General features: G+C 50.0%; 1 protein-coding gene across 14 annotated transcripts in view; it reads left to right on the forward strand.

The window, feature by feature from the left end:
- ank2b (ankyrin 2b, neuronal) overlaps nucleotides 1-22,856 on the forward strand; it is a 141,862-nt gene that overhangs the window by 52,282 nt on the left and 66,724 nt on the right. For 13 of the 14 annotated variants that reach the window (XR_009522614.1, XM_060035477.1, XM_060035485.1 and 10 more), the window contains 10 exons: nucleotides 2,537-2,638; nucleotides 7,338-7,436; nucleotides 9,443-9,541; nucleotides 10,347-10,445; nucleotides 11,684-11,869; nucleotides 12,795-12,818; nucleotides 14,724-14,822; nucleotides 18,849-18,947; nucleotides 21,402-21,500; nucleotides 22,413-22,610. Coding sequence is in view for 13 of the 14 variants with exons in the window: in XM_060035477.1 (XP_059891460.1) it covers nucleotides 2,537-2,638; nucleotides 7,338-7,436; nucleotides 9,443-9,541; nucleotides 10,347-10,445; nucleotides 11,684-11,869; nucleotides 12,795-12,818; nucleotides 14,724-14,822; nucleotides 18,849-18,947; nucleotides 21,402-21,500; nucleotides 22,413-22,610 (1,104 nt within the window). In the remaining variant the exon portion in view is untranslated. The remainder of the gene's footprint in view (nucleotides 1-2,536; nucleotides 2,639-7,337; nucleotides 7,437-9,442; nucleotides 9,542-10,346; nucleotides 10,446-11,683; nucleotides 11,870-12,794; nucleotides 12,819-14,723; nucleotides 14,823-18,848; nucleotides 18,948-21,401; nucleotides 21,501-22,412; nucleotides 22,611-22,856) is intronic. The other variant, XM_060035474.1, reaches the window with a different exon arrangement.

Genomic DNA, 22,856 nt, shown 5'->3' on the forward strand with positions numbered 1-22,856 from the left:
GATGTGGATGTTTCAGACAACCGGATGTGGATGTTTTAGACAACAGGATGTGGATGTTTTAGACAACAGGATGTGGATGTTTCAGACAACAGGATGTGGATGTTTTAGACAACAGGATGTGGATGTTTCAGACAACAGGATGTGGATGTTTTGGACAACAGGATGTGGATGTTTCAGACAGCAGAATGTGGATGTTTTAGACAACAGGATGTGGATGTTTCAGACAACAGGATGTGGACGTTTGAGGCTGTTCTCCGCTCATCTACTCCATTCTTCTGATCCACTCTGAGGTCTGAGGGTTAGGGTGAGGGGCCGCTGGTTAGGGTTAGGGTTAGGGTGAGGGTAGGGTTAGGGTTAGGGTTAGGGTTAGGGTTAGGGTTAGGGTTAGGGTTAGGGTGAGGGGCCGAGGGTCAGGGTTAGGGTGAGGTTAGGGTTAGGGTGAGGGTTAGGGTGAGGTTAGGGTTAGGGTGAGGGTTAGGGTGAGGGGCCGCTGGTTAGGGTTAGGGTTAGGGTTAGGGTTAGGGTTAGGGTTAGGGTGAGGTTAGGGTTAGGGTGAGGGTGAGGTTAGGGTTAGGGTTAGGGTTAGGGTGAGGTTAGGGTGAGGTTAGGGTGAGGGTGAGGGTTAGGGTGAGGTTAGGGTGAGGGGCCGCTGGTCGGTCAGGAGGGGGGGAGCCAGCGCCGCTACTCTATCAGAGTCACGGCACAACGTTATACAAGGATTATCCTCGGAAAATAAAGCCTTGCACATTCACAAGACACACACACACACACACACACACACAACTCCCCCCCCCCCACACACACACACACACACACACACACACACAACCCCCCCCCCCCCCCACACACACACACACACACACACACAACCCCCCCCCCCCCCCACACACACACACACACACACACACACACATCTCACTCACACACACACACAGAAACACGAACACACACTCAATCTCACTCACGCACACAGAAACACACGCACAATTTGTAAATATTCTGCCGACGTTACCATCTCAACGAATAGCACAGAGCAGCCCTGTTGTCATGGTTACCTGATGAGCAAGAGCAGCAGCCATCTGGGTTAGGGTAACCGAGAGTGGCGTGGTGGCTGCCACCCTCCCTCCTATTGGCCGAGCTCTACGGGATCTGCATTATTGATCAGCTTCCTCACATACAACCCTCAGTCATTTTTCACGTTCACCCATTTCTGGTTTCACACTTATTCTTGTTTAGCCCCCATTGAGCTCCAGATAGCATGTAGCTCTAGGTAGTGCTTTGCTCTAGGTAGCATTTAGCTCCAGATAGCATCTAGCTCTAGGTAGTGCTTTTCTCTACGGAGCATTTAGCTCCAGATAGCATGTAGCTTTAAGTAGCTAGGTTTCCACTCTTCTATATATGGTCGTCATCAGATCAAATGATTTGCCGGATCTTTCCCATCTCCTCGGGAGAGGAGTGAACATGATGTTCCTAATTTTAAACCTCTGTAACATCATTTTCAGCTCAAACCATTCAATGATTTCTTTCCCCTTGCTCCCATCGAAAGCAGGCCTGATGTAGCCCGTGTGTTGACTAATACCTGGTGTTGAACGCCCATGAGGAATCAAACATCAGACCAGGAGGTGTGGGGTTAGGGTTAGGGTCAGGGTATGGGTTAGGGTTAACCCTAATCCTAACTCTAACCCTTCAGGAGGCTCTAAAACAGGACTTCTGACTTGGTTCAGTGGATTTAGATGTGCACTTTGGTGGTTTGTTTGGCAGTGTTGCAGACAGCAGCCTAGAGCGTTAGGTAGCAGATTTCTGAGGTAATGATGAACACAGAGTCACACAGAACTCCTCGGCAGCAGCTGTGGCAGAGCTTCATCCTCACATTCTTCTTCACTCTATTAAACCCTGCCCTACCATAAGGCTACTGTCGGTGGTGGGTACGCAAGCCAGATTTAGCGTAACCAAGCTTTCACGCTCCTACCTGCACCATTCCGCACTGAACCGTTCCAAAGCACGCATTACACTGAGTGAGTTTTAGAAGTCCATGCACTGGAGTCGCTGAGTGGCTTGCACTCCGCTGGAACGTGTTACCTTCATCAGAAACCTGGCACATGGCCTCAGTGTGTGAGAATGCAGCGGATTGGGTTAGCTGGATGAGCATGGTGATGTTAGGGACGCTGTGTCTCTATTGGACGGAGGCTGCAAACCGTGTCAGGTATTGGAAAGACACAGAGAACTGCTGAATCATTCTGCGTCCTCCTGAATGCGTTAGAACACACACAGGGCTGCTGGAATGCATCACAAGATATCCACACAGCATTTTGAATTGATCCATGATATTGTTGTGTTTCATGAATTCAACCAGACAAGTGGTTCATTTGTTATGGTTAGTGTCGCAGCAGACAAACCTTTGAAATAAGAAGATCTATGAACACTGCACATCCTGCTCCTGTTTGAGACCTCAGCTCACTGGGGAATGAATGGTGAAGCTAACAATACATCCCAGTGATTTGGCTCCCCCTTTTGCCTCCTGTGTCTCCTCATCTAGTCGGACAGCAACACCAGCTTCCTGCGAGCAGCGAGAGCCGGCAACGTAGACAAGGTTCTGGAATATTTGAAGGGAGGCGTGGACATCAGCACCTGCAACCAGGTAGGAAAACCCCCATCCTCTCCCAGGGCAGGGTGGAGGAGGAGGTGGATTTACCTATTTATCAATTCTCTCTACTTAAAGGTTGGGTATGGAATTCTCTTTTTTGGCCATTTTTGCAAAATTACTTGAAATCCTAATCATAACCCAATTACAGCCACTGAGTTAGAACTTAGAAGTACTGACATGAAAATTAAACAAGTCAATCATCTGTGGAACGGGCGCCTGCCCGCCAGCAGATTTCAAAATCTGCTGGCGTTTCGCAAATCCCATACCCAACCTTTAATGTTTCTTCTGATCCATGGAGATCTCAAAGAGTGGGACGAGGACGAGGACGAGTCCCACTCGAGGTTATATGCAGACTTTGGGGTTCCCACCCGCAACCTTTCAGCTTTGAACCCACCCCCCCTACCCGGGTTAGGGTTAGCTAACACTAACACTAACCCTAACCCTACCTGGGCCGTCCTACCCGGTCAGGCATGTCAGACCCCAGGTCGGACCGTCATGTGGGACATGGGGAGGAAGAATGGAGAACCTTTCAGAACATCTTCTGCATGTTATCCCACAGCAACGCTGCCCTCCTATTGGTGGATAGTTGAGAGGACATAGAGGAGCAGGGCTATTTAAAGCCCACCAGCATGTTAGCTAACTCTGTGTAGCCGGCCAGGGGCTGTAAATAGCATCACCCTGGCAACGCTGGTGTTAAAGCAACAGTCACATGGTGTACTTGACTGTTCATCTATTAATAGACCTGCTCACCCGGCAGCAACAGTGGTTCGCAGGGTAAACCTTCTGGAGGCCTCGGTCTCACTGGGGGCTTTTTAAAGGGGAGACACTTATTACAATTAAATAATTAAAGGTATGACCGTTAAACTAGCATTAGACTGGATGGAGGAGATCAGAGGGAGGAGGTCCTGATGAGGGGAGGAGGAGGAGGAGGAAGAGGAGGAGGTGAGGGAGGAGGAGGAGGGGGAGGAGGAAGAGGAGGAGGAGGAGGAGAGGGAGGAGGAGAAGAAGGAGGAGGAGGTCCTCCTGATGAGGGGGGGAGGAGGAGAGGGAGGAGGAGGAGAGAGGGGAGGAGGAGAGGGAGGAGGAGAGAGGAGAGGAGGAGGAGGAGGAGGAGAGGGAGGAGGAGGAGGGGGAGGAGGTCCTGATGAGGGGAGGAGGAGGAGAGAGACGAGGAGGAGAAGGAGGAGGAGGAGGAGAGGGAGGAGGGGGAGGAAGAGGAGATGGAGGAGGAGGAGGGGGAGGAGGTCCTGATGAGGGGAGGAGGAGGAAGGGGGAGGAGGAGAGAGAGGAGGAGGAGGGGGAGGAGGGGGAGGAGGAGGAGAGACAGGAGGGGGAGGAGGAGGAGGAGGAGGAGGAGGAGGAGAAGAGGGACGAGGAGACCCAACTCATCTGTGGACGCAGAGCGGCCATCTTGATGATCCCGTGGGAGGGGCTTTGGCCGTGGTGATTTTGCGTGGCTCGTGTTTGTATTCAACATCCCTTTGGTTCCTGGCGGCTGTCTGTGGACATCTCTGTTGGAGTAGGAGAATACGAGACACCAGCTCTATAACTACACAAAGCTCTCACACAAGACTCCCTCACAGCTTCGTGCTGGAATCACTGTGAATCACACACATTCCCGATCAGTAGAGTGATGGGGCCTGTTGAAGGTGCATATGGGTACAGTATATTACGTCTGAACCCATTCATCCCTGCTGCGGAAAAGCCCATCCCAAGGTAGTGGTGTGTTGGGCATGATCCTCCTCTCATCCACCCTTAAACCACCAGAGCTCTCCACAGCGTCCCAGACAGATTTAATCCTGCCTGAGTGATATTGAAATAGGAATGATTTTCCTCTGAAAGCCGCCAGTCCGGTGTGTTGCAACAAACAAACGGATGACAACGCGGTCGTGATCCTACTGTACGCTGCCTACCGACCCTGTAGAGGGGATCTGACCCTATGGAGGGGATCTGACCCTGTAGAGGGGATCTGACCCTGTAGAGGGGATCTGACCCTATGGAGGGGATCTGACCCTGTAGAGGGGATCTGACCCTGTAGAGGGGATCTGACCCTATGGAGGTGATCTGACCCTGTAGAGGGGATCTGACCCTATGGAGGGGATCTGACCCTGTAGAGGGGATCTGACCCTGTAGAGGGGATCTGACCCTATGGAGGGGATCTGACCCTGTGGAGGGGATCTGACCCTGTAGAGGGGATCTGACCCTATGGAGGGGATCTGACCCTGTGGAGGGGATCTGACCCTGTAGAGGGGGTCTGACCCTATGGAGGGGATCTGACCCTGTGGAGGGGATCTGACCCTGTAGAGGGGATCTGACCCTATGGCGGGGATCTGACCCCGTAGAGGGGATCTGACCCTATGGAGGGGATCTGACCCTGTAGAGGGGAACTGACCCTATAGAGGGGATCTGACCCTATGGCGGGGATCTGACCCTGTAGAGGGGATCTGACCCTGTGGAGGGGATCTGACCCTGTGCTTGGGGATCTGACCCTGTGCTGTGGGATCTGACCCTGTAGAGGGGATCTGACCCTGTAGAGGGGATCTGACCCTGTGCTTGGGGATCTGACCCTGTGCTGTGGGATCTGACCCTGTAGAGGGGATCTGACCCTATGGCGGGGATCTGACCCTGTAGAGGGGATCTGACCCTGTGCTGTGGGATCTGACCCTGTAGAGGGGATCTGACCCTGAAGAGGGGATCTGACCCTGGAGAGGGGATCTGACCCTGTAGAGGGGATCTGACCCTATGGAGGGGATCTGACCCTGTAGAGGGGATCTGACCCTGTAGAGGGGATCTGACCCTATGGCGGGGATCTGACCCTGTAGAGGGGATCTGACCCTGTGCTGTGGGATCTGACCCTGTAGAGGGGATCTGACCCTGAAGAGGGGATCTGACCCTGGAGAGGGGATCTGACCCTGTAGAGGGGATCTGACCCTATGGAGGGGATCTGACCCTGTAGAGGGGATCTGACCCTATGGCGGGGATCTGACCCTGTAGAGGGGATCTGACCCTGTGATGTGGGATCTGACCCTGTAGAGGGGATCTGACCCTGAAGAGGGGAACTGACCCTGGAGAGGGGATCTGACCCTGTAGAGGGGATCTGACCCTATGGAGGGGATCTGACCCTGTAGAGGGGATCTGACCCTGTAGAGGGGATCTTAACCTGTTGAGGGGATCTGACCCTGTGCTGTGGGATCTGACCCTATGGCGGGGATCTGACCCTATGGAGGGGATCTGACCCTATGGAGGGGATCTGACCCTGTGGAGGGGATCTGACCCTATGGCGGGGATCTGACCCTGAAGAGAGGATCTGACCCTGTAGAGGGGATCTGACCCTATGGAGGGAATCTGACCCTATGGCGGGGATCTGACCCTGTGGAGGGGATCTGACCCTATGGCGGGGATCTGACCCTGAAGAGAGGATCTGACCCTGTGGAGGGGATCTGACCCTATGGCGGGGATCTGACCCTGTAGAGGGGATCTGACCCTATGGAGGGGATCTGACCCTGTGGAGGGGATCTGACCCTGTAGAGGGGATCTGACCCTATGGAGGGGATCTGACCCTGTGGAGGGGATCTGACCCTATGGAGGGGATCTGACCCTGTGGAGGGGATCTGACCCTATGGAGGGGATCTGACCCTGTAGAGGGGATCTGACCCTGTAGAGGGGATCTGACCCTGTAGAGGGGATCTGACCCTATGGCGGGGATCTGACCCTGTGGAGGGGATCTGACCCTGTGCTTGGGGATCTGACCCTGTGCTGTGGGATCTGACCCTGTAGAGGGGATCTGACCCTGAAGAGGGGATCTGACCCTGTAGAGGGGATCTGACCCTGTGCTGTGGGATCTGACCCTGTAGAGTGGATCTGACCTTGTAGAGGGGATCTGACCCTGTAGAGGGGATCTGACCCTGTGGAGGGGATCTGACCCTGTAGAGGGGATCTGACCCTTTGCTGTGGGATCTGACCCTGTAGAGGGCATCTGACCCTGTAGAGGGGATCTGACCCTATGGAGGGGATCTGACCCTGTGCTGGGGGATCTGACCCTGTAGAGGGGATCTGACCCTGAAGAGGGGATCTGACCCTGTAGAGGGGATCTGACCCTGTGGAGGGGATCTGACCCTGTAGAGGGGATCTGACCCTGTAGAGGGGATCTGACCCTGTGGAGGGGATCTGACCCTGTAGAGGGGATCTGACCCTGTAGAGGGGATCTGACCCTGTAGAGGGGATCTTAACCTGTTGAGGGGATCTGACCCTGTGCTGTGGGATCTGACTCTATGGCGGGGATCTGACCCTATGGAGGGGATCTGACCCTATGGAGGGGATCTGACCCTATGGCGGGGATCTGACCCTGTGGAGGGGATCTGACCCTATGGCGGGGATCTAACCCTGTGGAGGGGATCTTAACCTGTTGAGGGGATCTGACACTGTGGAGGGGATCTGACCCTATGGCGGGGATCTGACCCTGTGGAGGGGATCTTAACCTGTTGAGGGGATCTGACACTGTGGAGTGGGATCTGACCCTATGGCGGGGATCTGACCCTGTGGAGAGGATCTGACCCTGTGGAGGGGATCTGACCCTGTGCTGTGGGATCTGACCCTATGGCGGGGATCTGACCCTGTGGAGGGGATCTTAAAACCTGTTGAGGGGATCTGACACTGTGGAGGGGATCTGACCCTGTGCTGTGTCCCTCCCCAGAATGGGCTCAACGCACTGCACCTGGCCGCTAAGGAGGGCCACATGGAGCTGGTGGAGGAGCTGCTGGACCGCGGAGCCGGAGTGGACTCTGCTACCAAGGTACTGTAGAACCAAGACTCATCCTGTAGAACCAAGACTCATCCTGTAGAACCAAGACTGTAGAACCAAGACTCTAGAATAAAGACTCATCCTGTAGAACCAAGACTCATCCTGTAGAACCAAGACTCATCCTGTAGAACCAAGACTGTAGAACCAAGACTCTAGAATAAAGACTCATCCTGTAGAACCAAGACTCATCCTGTAGAACCAAGACTCATCCTGTAGAACCAAGACTCATCCTGTAGAACCAAGACTCCTCCTGTAGAACCAAGGCTGTAGAACCAAAACTCATCCTGTAGAACCAAGAGTCATCCTGTAGAACCAAGACTCATCCAGTAGAACCAAGACTCATCCTGTAGAACCAAGACTGTAGAACCAAGACTCATGTAGAACCAAGACTGTAGAACCAAGACTCATCCTGTAGAACTACGACTCTAGAATAAAGACCCATCCTGTAAAACCAAGACTGTATAACCAAGACTCATCCTGTAGAACCAAGACTCATCCTGTAGAACCAAGACTGTAGAACCAAGACTCTAGAATAATGACTCATCCTGTAGAACCAAGACTCATCCTGTAGAACCAAGACTCTAGAATAAAGACTCATCCTGTAGAACCAAGACTGTAGAACCAAGACTCATCCTGTAGAACCAAGGCTGTAGAACCAAGACTCATCCTGTAGAACCAAGACTCATCCTGTAGAACCAAGACTCTAGAATAAAGACTCATCCTGTAGAACCAAGACTCACCCTGTAGATCTAAGACAGTAGAACCAAGGGGTCATCCTGTAGAACCAAGACAGTAGAACCAAGACTGTAGAACCAAGACTTTAGAAGCAAGAAACATAACGTTCTAGCAAGTCTGTTTTCAGACTATTTCTAGAAAAAGGATCAAACCTCCAGCCTTGGTCCATCATAGCATGCACACACACACACACACACACACACACACACACACACACACACACACACGCATGCAAGCACACACGTGCAAACGCACACACACGTCACACATTCATGCACATACACACAAACCTGTACATCCATGCACACCCGGCCGCACACACACAATGCTACACCAAAACATTGTAATGATGTAATAAACGCAGATCACCATGATACTGCCCCGTGGTTGCCTAGCAGCAAACTGACACTGAGCTCCACAACGTCGCTGTATCCATTCCCTCACCTCATCACTGACCGGGACAGGGAGAACGTGCATTAAGCACCAGCACTGGGGTGTACACATTGATGTAGTTATAATCATGATATATCATCAGTTATTAAGTGAGTATGTATATGTTGGCTAGCACTGCCCCGACAAACACCAGCAGCTGCCCACAGTGTGTGGGCTGAATTTAACATCACGAGAACAAGAAACGTACAGAGACACCAGCGCTGCATGCTGTTGTGATGCCTCATGTCTCTGGTCCTCATGTCTCTGGTCCTCATGTCTCTGGTCCTCATGTCTCTGGCCCTCATGTCTCTGGCCCTCATGGCCCTCATGGTCCTCATGGTCCTCATGTCTCTGGTCCTCATGGTCCTCATGTCTCTGTTCCTCATGTCTCTGGTCCTCATGTCTCTGGCCCTCATGGTCCTCATGGTCCTCATGTCTCCGGCCCTCATGGTCCTCATGTCTCTGGTCCTCATGGTCCTCATGTCTCTGGTCCTCATGGTCCTCATGTCTCTGGTCCTCATGGTCCTCATGGTCCTCATGTCTCTGGTCCTCATGTCTCATGGTCCTCATGTCTCTGGTCCTCATGGTCCTCATGGTCCTCATGTCTCTGGTCCTCATGGTCTTCATATCTCTGGTCCTCATGGTCCTGATGTCTCTGGTCCTCATGGTCCTCATCTCTCTGGTCCTCTTGTCTCTGGTCCTCATGGTTCTCATGGTCCTCATGTCTCTGGTCCTCATGGTCCTCATGTCTCTGGTCCTCATGACTCTGGTCCTCATGTCTTATGGTTCTCATGTCTCATGGTTCTCATGGTCCACATGTGTCTCTGCAGAAAGGGAACACAGGGCTCCACATCTCCTCTCTGGCGGGCCAGCTGGACGTGGTGAAAATCCTCATCAAACGGGGCGCTGAGATCAACTCACAATCTCAGGTACACAGCATCAACCTTTAACAATCAATAACTGATAATTGATAACCAATAACTAACTATTGATCAGCCCTGGGTCTCATTTAATAAATCACAAACTATTGATAATCAATAACTAACTATTGATGAGCCAAGGCTCATATTTAATTTATATTTAAAACTAACTTTTGATCCTCAATAACCAGCTGCTTATCAGCCCTTGATCTCATTTAATCAATAAATAACTATCGATAATCAATAACTAACTATTGATTACCAATAACTCACTATTGATAATCAATAACATACTATTGATAAACAATGACTAACTATTGATGAGCCACAAGTCTCATTTAATCAATACTAACTATTGATAACCTATAACTAACTATTGATAATAAATAAATAACTATTGGTTTGCCCTTGGTTTCATTTAATCAATAACAAACTAATGATCAATAACTAACTATTAATAATCAATAACTAACTATTCTTTATTCATAACTAACTATTGATAATCAATAACTTACTATTGATAACCAATAACATACTATTGATAATCAATTACAAACTATTGCTAATAAATTACTTACTATTGATAACCATTAACTGACTTTTGATAATCAATAAATAACTTGATGAGCCAAGGGTCATATTTAATCTATAACTTACTATCGAAAATCTAAATTATTGATATGGTCTCTTTAATTTATGAATTGATACTTACTTACTATTGATTACTTACTATTGATAAGCTCATTCAATCATTAACAAACCAATGATCATCAATAACCAACCATTGATAGAGTGCTCCCCATGTGTTCTGCAGAATGGCTTCACTCCGCTCTACATGGCGGCCCAGGAGAACCACCTGGAGGTGGTGCGGTACCTGCTGGAGCACGGCGGGAACCAGAGCACCGCCACCGAGGTGAGCGCACATCACTTGCAGCCCAACCCTAACCCTATTAGCCAGGACAGAGCTACAACCATTACCTTAACTAGAACAGAGCTACAGCCCTAATCTTAACCAGGACAGAGCTACAACCGTTACCTTAACTAGGACAGAGCTACAACACCTACCTTAACTAAGACAGAGCTACAGCCCTAACCTTAACTAGGACAGAGCTACAACACTTACCTTAACTAAGACAGAGCTACAGCCCTAACCTTAACCAGGACAGAGCTACAACCGTTACCTTAACTAGGACAGAGCTACAACACCTACCTTAACTAAGACAGAGCTACAGCCCTAACCTTAACTAGGACAGAGCTACAACACCTACCTTAACTAAGACAGAGCTACAGCCCTAACCTTAACCAGGACAGAGCTACAACCGTTACCTTAACTAAGACAGAGCTACAACACTTACCTTAACTAAGACAGAGCTACAGCCCTAACCTTAACCAGGACAGAGCTACAGTCCTAACCTTAACCAGGACAGAGCTACAGCCCTAACCTTAACTAAGACAGAGCTACCAGCCCTAACCTTAACTAGGACAGAGCTACAGCCCTAACCTTAACCAGGACAGAGCTACAGCCCTAACCTTAACTAGGACAGAGCTACAGCCCTAACCTTAACCAGGACAGAGCTACCAGCCCTAACCTTAACTAGGACAGAGCTACAGCCCTAACCTTAACCAGGACAGAGCTACAGCCCTAACCTTAACCAGGACATAGCTACCAGCCCATACCTTAACCAGGACAGAGCTACAGCCCTAACCTTAACCAGGACAGAGCTACAGCCCTAACCTTAACCAGGACAGAGCTACAGCCCTAACCTTAACCAGGACAGAGCTACAGCCCTAACCCTAACCAGGACAGAGCTACAGCCCTAACCTTAACCAGGACAGAGCTACAGCCCTAACCTTAACCAGGACAGAGCTGCAGCCCTAACCTTAACTAGGACAGAGCTACAGCCCTAACCTTAACCAGGACAGAGCTACAGCCCTAACCTTAACCAGGACATAGCTACCAGCCCATACCTTAACCAGGACAGAGCTACAGCCCTAACCTTAACCAGGACAGAGCTACAGCCCTAACCTTAACCAGGACAGAGCTACAGCCCTAACCTTAACCAGGACAGAGCTACAGACCTGTTGTCACCTAGGACAGATTGAGGTAACCGTAGTCAGAGTTGAGGTAACCTGGTCTGTGTTGGGCCCCAGGACGGCTTCACCCCGCTGGCGATCGCTCTGCAGCAGGGCCACAATCAGGTGGTGTCGCTGCTGCTGGAGAACGACACCAAGGGGAAGGTCCGTCTGCCCGCGCTGCACATCGCCGCCCGCAAAGACGACACCAAGTCGGCTGCGCTGCTGCTGCAGAACGACCACAACGCCGACGTCCAGTCCAAGGTACCAGGACCACTGCCGCACGCACACTAGGGGCAAGGAGTATATAGTGGGGCTCCAGATCTGGGTCCGGGGTTAGGGTAACCCTAACCCTAACCCTAACCCTATATAGTGGGGCTCCAGATCTGGGTCCGGGGTTAGGGTAACCCTAACCCTAACCCTAACCCTAAATAGTGGGGCTCCAGATCTGGGTCCGGGCTTCCTTGTTGAGTTCAAGTAGTTACAAGTTGGCGGAAAAAAAATGGTTGGCGTCTCCTGGGGAGTACGACTCTCTCACTCCGGCGGTCCGCAACGAAACAGCAGATCACCACAACGTGGTGGCCCATGGCCATGAGGGGCGGGGCACCTGTGGGGCGGGGGTTACAGACCCAGGAGGCCTACGGGGCGTGGTCTGTGGGGACGCCCGGAGGGAGCCCCCTGGAGGGGCGGAGCTCCCCACCTCCATCACCACCACCTCCCCCACCCAGCCCCGAGCGCCTCCACCCGTCCTGAGCACCTCCACCCGGCCCCGAGCACCTCCTCCACCACCAACACCATCCGTCCCAGAGCGATGTCGCGTCGCTACGAGCTACGTTGCGTTGCTACGTCGTGTTGCTACATCGTGTTGCTACATCATGTCGCTACATCATGTCGTTAAGACACGTAGCTATGTTATGTCGCTATATCATGGCGCTACGTCGTGCTGCTATGTCGTGTTGCTACGTTGCGTAGCTACGTCTTGTCGCTACGTCGTGACGCTACGTCGTGTAGCTACGTTGTGTCGCTACATCGTGTTGCTAAGACGCATAGTGTTGTGTCACTACGTCACGTAGCTACGTCGTGTCGCTACGTCGTGTCGCTATGTCGCATAGCTACGTCGTGTCGCTACATCGTGTTGCTTCGTCTTCTAACAAACTGAACCCTTGTTTCCCTCCCCCTGCTGCTACAGATGATGGTTAATAGGACCACAGAGGTACTACCTGCACCCACCACGCCCTTCCTCAGCCACCCTCTAACACACATTCACTCTCTTGTCCGCCTCCATCATACCTGTTTGTCTTCCATGATGTCCACCGGTCGCAGCGTCTCATTTCACCAGACTAGTGCACGGCTCACAGCTAACGGCTAACGGCTCACAGCTAACGGCTCACGGCTGACGGCTCACGGCTAATGGCTCAAGACTCACAGCTAACGGCTCGCGGTTCACAGCTAACCACTAACGGCTAACAGCTAACTGCTAACGGCTCACAGCTAACCGCTAACGTCTTGGGGCGCGCTCAGCGCAGCCTGACCCACGCCTCCGCACAGGGTTATGTTTTTCGTGTTTTGGTTATTGTTTTGCTATTATTATTTGTGTTTTAGCTATTGTTTTTTGTGTTTCGGCTATTATTATTCGGGCTTTAGCTATCATTTTTTGTGTTTAGGCTATTATTATTCGTGCTTTAGCTATTGTTTTTTATTTTTCGGATATTGTTTTCGTGTTTCAGCTATTATTAACCGTGTTTTACCCATTGTTTTTTGAGTTTCGGCTGTTGTTTTTCTTGTTTTGGCAATTGCTCTGTATGCGTATTCTTCATTCCTTGTTGTAATGCTTTTTCAGTGTTTGGTTGATGTTCTTTACAGCAGTCATCTACAGCACAATCAATGTGACTTTTTTACGTAACATAATTAAGGCCAGATCATTTTAGAGAATCGTCTATTTGATATGTGTTTATTAGATATTCAAGTGTCCCATATTCCGCATTAATGTTTTGACATGCTAAACGATGTGCTGTAGCTAACGTGTGCAGCTTGCTAATAGCCTAGCCCGATGGGCTGTTGTACTTCTGTTTGTGTTGTGTTGCTCGTTTTATAGAAATGCACAATGAACTATTTTGACTGTAGTTACATAATAATGAATTTGTGACATTTAAACATGATATACGTTTACCTGAAGCATGCTTGACTGTATTCCAATCTAAAGTAATGCTAAAGGATAAATAACCTGAAAGAGTTCAACCTGCACTGGGCCTATAAAACAGTCGAACAGCATGCTGCCTCCTGAGCTTATGTGCAGAAGCCGTGTGGATGTTGACAGTATCTAGATGTAAGACCATCCTGTTAGTCACTGTTTCTTCACACTCTTGTAAACAATGTTTTCACATTAAATCGGACCGTGACTTTCAGAATGGAAAGGTAAGGCAAGAATTTCACATTACCTCTGCAAGAAATCTCTCCTCATCCTTCGTCATGTACATAGAGAGACATACATGAGCTCATTCCTAACAGACATGTACCTGCTTCAGTGGGACGCTTATGATTTCAGCTCTGGGTTTCTATCCTTTTTCTTGCTTTGGTTTTTGTGTTCACTCTGGGAGTCTTGGTCCCGGGAACACTCCATGTATGTGATCTGCTCATCCTTCATGTTCTGATCTTCTGTTGCTCTTTCAATAATAATCATGACCTTCAGACCAGCATGTCTTGTGATGTGAGTGTCTTTGGGTTGTATGTGCGTGTCTGTGAGTCTGGGTGTGAGTCTGTGTGTGTGTGTTTGTGTGTGTGTGTGTGTGTGTGTGCATGTGTGTGTGATTGTGTGTGTGTGTGTTTATGTGTGTGGGTATATGTTTATGTGTGTGCGTTTCTTGCTCTCAGAGTGATCTATCATCCCTCGTTTCTTTCAGTTACTTTTTCCGTTGACCTGCGATGCTCAACGTTATGTTACCGTTACTGATGCATGCTGGGAGGGGAAGAATGTTCCTCACAGGGCAGTGCTGGGTCTGAACTATATATAACTCTCTCTCTCTCTCTCTCTCTCTCTCTCTCTCTCTCTCTCTCTCTCTCTCTCTCTCTCTCTCTCTCTCTCTCTCTCTCTCTCTCTCTCTCTCTCTCTCTCCCCCAGAGTGGCTTCACTCCTCTGCATATCGCTGCTCACTACGGGAACGTCAACGTAGCGACGCTGCTGCTGAACCGCGGGGCGGCTGTGGACTTCACCGCGCGGGTAGGCTAGCTGGAGGTCACATAATCTCCACTTAACCCTACACACAGGCTAGCTGCAGGTCACATGACCTCCGCGTCACTGTCCTGTGTTCAGAAACTCTGACAATAAAATTAGGGTTAGAGTTTGGGTCATTTCAGCGCCGATGAAACAATAAATATCATTACCGTTCAAGCTTAACAATGTGTTTCTAGGTTAAATATTGACCTTGTTTATGCTCTGCGACGTCCGAAATGGTTAGCTTTAAGGATAGCCACCGTGGGCTGGAGCGGCTGACGTCACGCTATAGCCTCCACGTCAATGAGACCAACCATCCTTTTCACGTCCTGCTATCTACACAAAGTGTCAGATGAAAGCTGAGACTCCAAGGAGTCCAACGGAATAATCTTTATCATTTTGTGAGCTTATCTTCATTAACTAGATGTGAAGGAATAAGATCAATAACACACTTTTCCAAGTTATTAACACGCACGCACGCCCGCACGCACGCACGTACGTACATACGTACGTACGCAGACAGACTGATACACACACTTCAAACCCAGAAAAGCTCAGCTATTCTATATTTTATCTCAAATGTATTCCAACTTTATCCCTTTAGCTATTTGTCAAACTTTTCACTTTATTTGCCTCAAGCCATTACATGTTTTTTAATGGCTTGCATGTTTACATTGTTTACTCCATTTAGACTGTTCAAATCCCTTCACTTGATTTAAGCTATTCAACATTTCTTTTTGCCTTAAACTATGTGGCTTTACTAAAACATATTTCCAACCCCACTTTGCACTAAAGCACTGTAGTACAGTACTACAGTGCTTTATTGACTAGAAAATGCAGTAGCGTACTGCATTTTCTGGTCAATATTAATCTCATTATTATAATGGTTCTCATCCCACCAAAACTGCATTGCTCCACTGATAATAATGATAATAATCATAATTATTATTATGATTATTAATATTAATATCATTATGATGACGTACTTACCCCACCAGAACGGCATCACTCCACTGATAATGATAAAAATGATAATAATAATAATTATTATGATTATTAAAATTAATATCATTATGATGACGTTCTTACCCCACCAGAACGGCATCACTCCACTGATAATGATAAAAATGATAATAATAATAATTATTATGATTATTAAAATTAATATCATTATGATGACGTTCTTACCCCACCAGAACGGCATCACTCCACTGATAATGATAACAATGATAATAATAATAATTATTATGATTATTAAAATTAATATCATTATGATGACGTACTTATTATTATTATTATTTTTATTTTATTTGTGCAAATAAACAAGATAAAAAAAAAAAAAGGCAAGAAGATTTGCATAGACATACATAGATGCACGGGTGGGACAAAAGAAACCCCGAAGGGCTTATTAAGGATGTCCACCTGACATTAAAATACAATAAGGTAAAGAAAATAAAGTAAAAAAAAAAAAGACAAACAAAAGTAGAATTATAGAGATAAAACTACAAAGTCATTTTACAAAAATGAGAATACATTTGAGTAAAAGTAAGAAAGCAAAGTAAAGATGTAACTAACAAGCAAAAAGACAATACAGCATACATTCAGTTTATCATATTATCATAGGCTTTTAAAATTAGGTACATTTTAAGGTATTTTTTGAAAGTAGCTAAAGATGAGTGTTTACGTAGAGTAGCTGGAAAACTGTTCCAAACGACTGGACCTCTGTCCCTAATAGAAAACTGTCCCAGATTTGTTCTGAAAAATTGCCGGTGAAGGAGATCTACAGATCTGGTCTGATGACTATGGATCTGTGACCTGGTTATAAAAAAACTGTTAAAAGATGATGATGACGTACTTACCCCACCAGAACGGCATCACTTCCCTGATAATGATAACAATTATTATGATTATTAATATTAATATCCTTATAATGATGGTTCTTACCACACCAGAACTGCATCACTCCCCGGATTATAATAATAATAACAATAATCACAATAACAATAATCATAATAATAATAATTAATATTAATATTAAAATCCTTATGATGATGGTTCTCATCCCACCAGAACGGCATCACTCCACTGATAATGATAAAAATAATAATAATAATAATAATAATAATAATAACAATAATCATAATAATAATAATAATAATTATTATTAATATTAATATCCTTATGATGATGGTTCTCATCCCACCAGAACTGCATCACTCCCCTGATAATGATAATAATAATAATAATAATAATAATAATAATAATAATCATAATAATAATAATAATAATAATTATTATTAATATTAATATCCTTATGATGATGGTTCTCATCCCACCAGAACTGCATCACTCCCCTGATAATGATAATAATAATAATAATAATAATAATAACAATAATCATAATAATAATAATAATAATTAATATTAATATTAAAATCCTTATGATGATGGTTCTCACCCCACCAGAACTGGGCCCTGTACCACGAAGCTCGCTTAGAGGGTTAGCGAGGTATGTTGAGCTCCAAGCCTGGGTTAGTTGTACCACGAAAGTCGATCTCTTTTAGCGTCGCTGTATCACCATGGTGACTTATGCTCGCAACCAAACCTGGTCGGGAGCAGTTTTTCGGCTTAGTCTAGCCGGAGATCGGCTACTTAAATCGGCGTGCGCAGCTTCCTAGCCCCTCCTCTGACAATGGCGTCACCATTTGTGGGTGTTCCCGTGGACCCCGGCGCACTTCTCGTACAGGCGTCTCTCCGGAGACAAGGGTTTTACGGGACAGAACCGATCCCTTGGCATTGTCTGACGATATTCAGATTTCAGACTTTATTGTCATTGTGCAAACAACGAAATTGGGGTTCTACATGAGAGATACAGATTCTCATCAGAGGGTGTTCGTTATTTTATAGTCCTTTTGGACCTTATGTAGACAATGATTACTGTTGCGCATTGTGTCTCAGTGACAGAGTGGAGGTAGCGCGTCAGTCTTGAATTTCTGCGCGGGGGGTTCGACTCCCAAGTGACGCGAATTTATGTGAAGCTTAAAAAGTCCTAATTCTCATGCATATGGAATACTTATTCACTAAAGCTTATGGAATTATATTTTTGTGCTTATTTCGAACTTGAACCCATATTTTCAAGGCCGTGCTGGCACCACATCTATGGGGGTAAAATGCATGATGATAGACCGGCGAATTTGAACCCCGGTCGCTGGCGTTCGGGTCTTATACTAATCCACTACGCTACAGCCGCTACCTCTCAGCGGTCGAAAACATGCGATACATTTCTTAAATAGGGTGTATTTAAAGTGAATTCCCTAAATGATAGAATAAGGCAGGATGGACGTTGCTTATGCATTTTTAAATCATCATCATTCTATTTGGATTAATGGCGAACAATTCTGCATTTGGCATAGTTATTTTACAGACAATACGCAGAATCTTTTCACTTATACTCATATAGACTGCTTGATCTATCGTAAAGGTGAGAAAAATGACGCAAAAAACGCCCCTTTCACGTGAACGCGCACTGAACCTAAAGCGGAAAACCTGGTTCTACTAATTGAATCTAAAGTGAGCTTCGTGGTACCATTTAACTCTGATTGCGAGTTGCGGCTCTGTCGAGCCAGGTTTTCCCAAGAAAGCCTGGGTATGTTCAGCGAGCTTCGTGGTATAGGGCACTGCATCACTCCCCTGATAATGATAATAATAATAATAATAATAATAACAATAATCATAATAATAATTATTATTATTAATATTAATATCCTTATGATGATGGTTCTCATCCCACCAGAACTGCATCACTCCCCTGATAATGATAATAATAATAATAATAATAATAATAATAATAACAATAATCATAATAATAATAATAATAATAATTATTAATATCCTTATGATGATGGTTCTCACCCCACCAGAACGGCATCACTCCCCTGATAATGATAATAATAATAACAATAATCATAATAATAATAATAATAATAATTATTAATATTAATATCCTTATGATGATGGTTCTCACCCCACCAGAACGGCATCACTCCCCTGCATGTGGCCTCCAAGCGAGGGAACAGCAGCATGGTGGGTCTGCTGCTGGACCGCGGCTCACAGATCGACGCCAAGACCAGGGTGAGCCCCCGGGGGGTCAGAGTGGGTCTGGGGTCAGAGTGGGTCAGAGTGGGTCAGAGTGGGTCTGGGGGTCAGAGTGGGTCTGGGTCAGAGTGGGTCTGGGGGTCAGAGTGGGTCTGAGTGGGTCAGAGTGGGTCAGAGTGGGTCAGAGTGGGTCTGGATCAGAGTGGGTCTGGGGGTCAGAGTGGGTCTGGGTCAGAGTGGGTCTGGGGGTCAGAGTGGGTCTGGGTCAGAGTGGGTCTGGGGGTCAGAGTGGGTCTGGGTCAGAGTGGGTCTGGGGGTCAGAGTGGGTCAGAGTGGGTCTGGATCAGAGTGGGTCTGGGGGTCAGAGTGGGTCTGGGGGTTAGAGTGGGTCAGAGTGGGTCTGGATCAGAGTGGGTCTGGGGGTCAGAGTGGGTCTGGGGGTCAGAGTGGGTCTGGGGGTCAGAGTGGGTCAGAGTGGGTCAGAGTGGGTCAGAGTGGGTCTGGGGGTCAGAGTGGGTCTGGGGGTCAGAGTGGGTCTGGGGGTTAGAGTGGGTCAGAGTGGGTCTGGGGGTCAGAGTGGGTCTGGGGGTCAGAGTGGGTCTGGGGGTCAGAGTGGGTCTGGGGGTCAGAGTGGGTCAGAGTGGGTCAGAGTGGGTCTGGGGGTCAGAGTGGGTCTGTGGGTCAGAGTGGGTCTGGGGGTCAGAGTGGGTCTGGGGGTCAGAGTGGGTCTGTGGGTCTGAGTGGGTCAGAGTGGGTCTGGGGTCAGAGTGGGTCTGGGGGTCAGAGTGGGTCAGAGTGGTTCTGGGGTCAGAGTGGGTCTGGGGGTCAGAGTGGGTCTGGGGGTCAGAGTGGGTCTGGGGTCAGAGTGGGTCTGGATCAGAGTGGGTCTGGGGGTCAGAGTGGGTCTGGGTCAGAGTGGGTCTGTGGGTCAGAGTGGGTCTGGGGGTCAGAGTGGGTCTGGGGTCAGAGTGGGTCTGGATCAGAGTGGGTCTGGGGGTCAGAGTGGGTCTGGGGGTCAGAGTGGGTCTGGGTCAGAGTGGGTCTGGGGGTCAGAGTGGGTCTGGGTCAGAGTGGGTCTGGGGGTCAGAGTGGGTCTGGGGGTCAGAGTGGGTCTGGGGGTCAGAGTGGGTCTGGGGGTCAGAGTGGGTCTGGGGTCAGAGTGGGTCTGGATCAGAGTGGGTCTGGGGGTCAGAGTGGGTCTGGGGGTCAGAGTGGGTCTGGGTCAGAGTGGGTCTGGGGGTCAGAGTGGGTCTGGGTCAGAGTGGGTCTGGGGGTCAGAGTGGGTCTGGGGGTCAGAGTGGGTCTGGGGGTCAGAGTGGGTCTGGGTCAGAGTGGGTCTGGGGGTCAGAGTGGGTCTGGGGTCAGAGTGGGTCAGAGTGGGTCAGAGTGGGTCTGGGGGTCAGAGTGGGTCTGGGGGTCAGAGTGGGTCTGGGGGTCAGAGTGGGTCTGGGGGTCAGAGTGGGTCTGGGGTCAGAGTGGGTCAGAGTGGGTCTGGGGGTCAGAGTGGGTCTGGGGGTCAGAGTGGGTCTGGGGTCAGAGTGGGTCTGGGGTCAGAGTGGGTCTGGATCAGAGTGGGTCTGGGGTCAGAGTGGGTCTGGATCAGAGTGGGTCTGGGGGTCAGAGTGGGTCTGGGGGTCAGAGTGGGTCTGGGTCAGAGTGGGTCTGGGGGTCAGAGTGGGTCTGGGTCAGAGTGGGTCTGGGGGTCAGAGTGGGTCTGGGGGTCAGAGTGGGTCTGGGGGTCAGAGTGGGTCTGGGTCAGAGTGGGTCTGGATCAGAGTGGTTCTGGGGTCAGAGTGGGTCAGAGTGGGTCAGAGTGGGTCTGGGGGTCAGAGTGGGTCTGGGGGTCAGAGTGGGTCAGAGTGGGTCTGGGGGTCAGAGTGGGTCTGGATCAGAGTGGGTCTGGGGGTCAGAGTGGGTCAGAGTGGGTCTGGGGGTCAGAGTGGGTCTGGGGGTCAGAGTGGGTCAGAGTGGGTCTGGGGGTCAGAGTGGGTCAGAGTGGTTCTGGGGTCAGAGTGGGTCTGTGGGTCAGAGTGGGTCTGGGGGTCAGAGTGGGTCTGGGGGTCAGAGTGGGTCTGGGGGTCAGAGTGGGTCTGGGGGTCAGAGTGGGTCTGGGGTCAGAGTGGGTCAGAGTGGGTCTGGGGGTCAGAGTGGGTCTGGGGGTGTGCGTCTTTGTGTGTGTGTGTGTGTGTGTGTGTGTGTGTGTGTGTGTATGTGTGTGTGTGTATGTGTGTTGGTCTGTGTGGAGCTGTTTGTCTGTGTGCATGTGTGTGTATGTGTGGGTCACTGTGTGTGTTTGTGTGCCTATGTGCGTGTGTACGTGGGTGTGTGTCTCCAGGACGGTCTAACTCCTCTCCAATATGTGTGCGTGTGTGTGTGTGTGTCTGTGTGTCTGTGTGTGCTTGGTGTTTGTGTGTGTCTGCGTGTGTGTGTGTGTGCTTGGTGTGTGTGTGTGTGTGTGTGTGTGTGTGCTTGGTGTGTGTGTGTCTCCAGGACGGGCTGACCCCCCTCCACTGTGCGGCGCGGAGCGGTCACGACCCGGCGGTGGAGCTGCTGCTGGAGAGAGGAGCCCCCATGCTGGCCCGCACCAAGGTACCCCCTAACCCTAATCCCTAGACCTAACCCTAGCCCTAGCCCTAGCCCTAACCCTAACCCCCAGTCCTAGCCCTAACCCCCAGCCCTAACCCTAGCCCTAACCCTAGACCTAACCCTAGCCCCCAGTCCTAGCCCTAACCCACGCTAACCCAAGGTACTGATAGACAGACAGACACTGGTCCCAGATACCCTGGTACCGGTCCAGATAGACCCTGGTGTACCAAATACCAGATACACCCGGCCCAGATCAAGGTCCTCACCCCGGTCCTGGTCTCAGAAACCCAGTCCTGGTCCCTGATGGTCCTGGTCCCAGAGACCCAGTCCTGGTCCCTGATGGTCCTGGTCCCTGTTGGTCCTGGTCCCTGATAGTCCTGGTCCCTGATGGTCCTGGTCCCTGATGGTCCTGGTCCCAGAGACCCAGTCCTGATCCCTGATGGTCCTGGTCCCTGATGTTCCTGGTCCCAGAGACCCAGTCCTGGTCCCTGATGGTCCTGGTCCCTGATGGTCCTGGTCCCTGATGGTCCTGGTCCCTGATGGTCCTGGTCCCAGAGACCCAGTCCTGGTCCCTGATGGTCCTGGTCCCTGAGGGTCCTGGTCCCTGAGGGTCCTAGTCCCTGATGGTCCTGGTCCCTGAGGGTCCTGGTCCCTGAGGGACCTGGTCCCTGATGGTTCTGGTCCCTGATGGTCCTGGTCCCTGATGGTCCTGGTCCCTGATGGTCCTGGTCCCTGAGACCCCGGTCCCACGCCTCCTGGTCAATCCAGAGCCGCTGTAGACCCAGTATGAAGGGGTCCCTCTCTGAGCTGCAGGGGGCCTGGGGTACCGGGGTTAGGGTTAGGGTTAGGGCTGGGGCTGGGGTTAGGGTTCAGGGAGCCTCTCCGTCCATGGCTAACCCTCCTGCCCCTCCCCAGAACGGCCTGTCCCCCCTTCACATGGCGGCGCAGGGCGACCACGTGGACTGTGTGAAGCACCTGCTGCAGCACGCCGCCCCAGTGGACGACGTCACCCTGGACTACCTGACCGCCCTGCACGTGGCGGCGCACTGCGGCCACTACCGCGTCACCAAGCTGCTGCTGGACCAGAGGGCCGACCCCAACGCCAGGGCGCTGGTAGGGCGGGGAGCGGGGGCATCATGGGACGTCCCGGTAGGGGGAGCAGGGTGCATCATGGGACGTCCCGGTAGGGGGAGCAGGGTGCATCATGGGACGTCCCGGTAGGGGGAGCAGGGTGCATCATGGGACGTCCCGGTAGGGGGAGCAGGGTGCATCATGGGACGTCCCGGTAGGGGGAGCGGGGGCATCATGGGACGTCCCGGTAGGGGGAGCGGGGGCATCATGGGACGTCCCGGTAGGGGG

Source organism: Gadus macrocephalus, chromosome 17 (genome assembly GCF_031168955.1).
Source record: "Gadus macrocephalus chromosome 17, ASM3116895v1".
Lineage (NCBI taxonomy): Eukaryota > Metazoa > Chordata > Actinopteri > Gadiformes > Gadidae > Gadus > Gadus macrocephalus.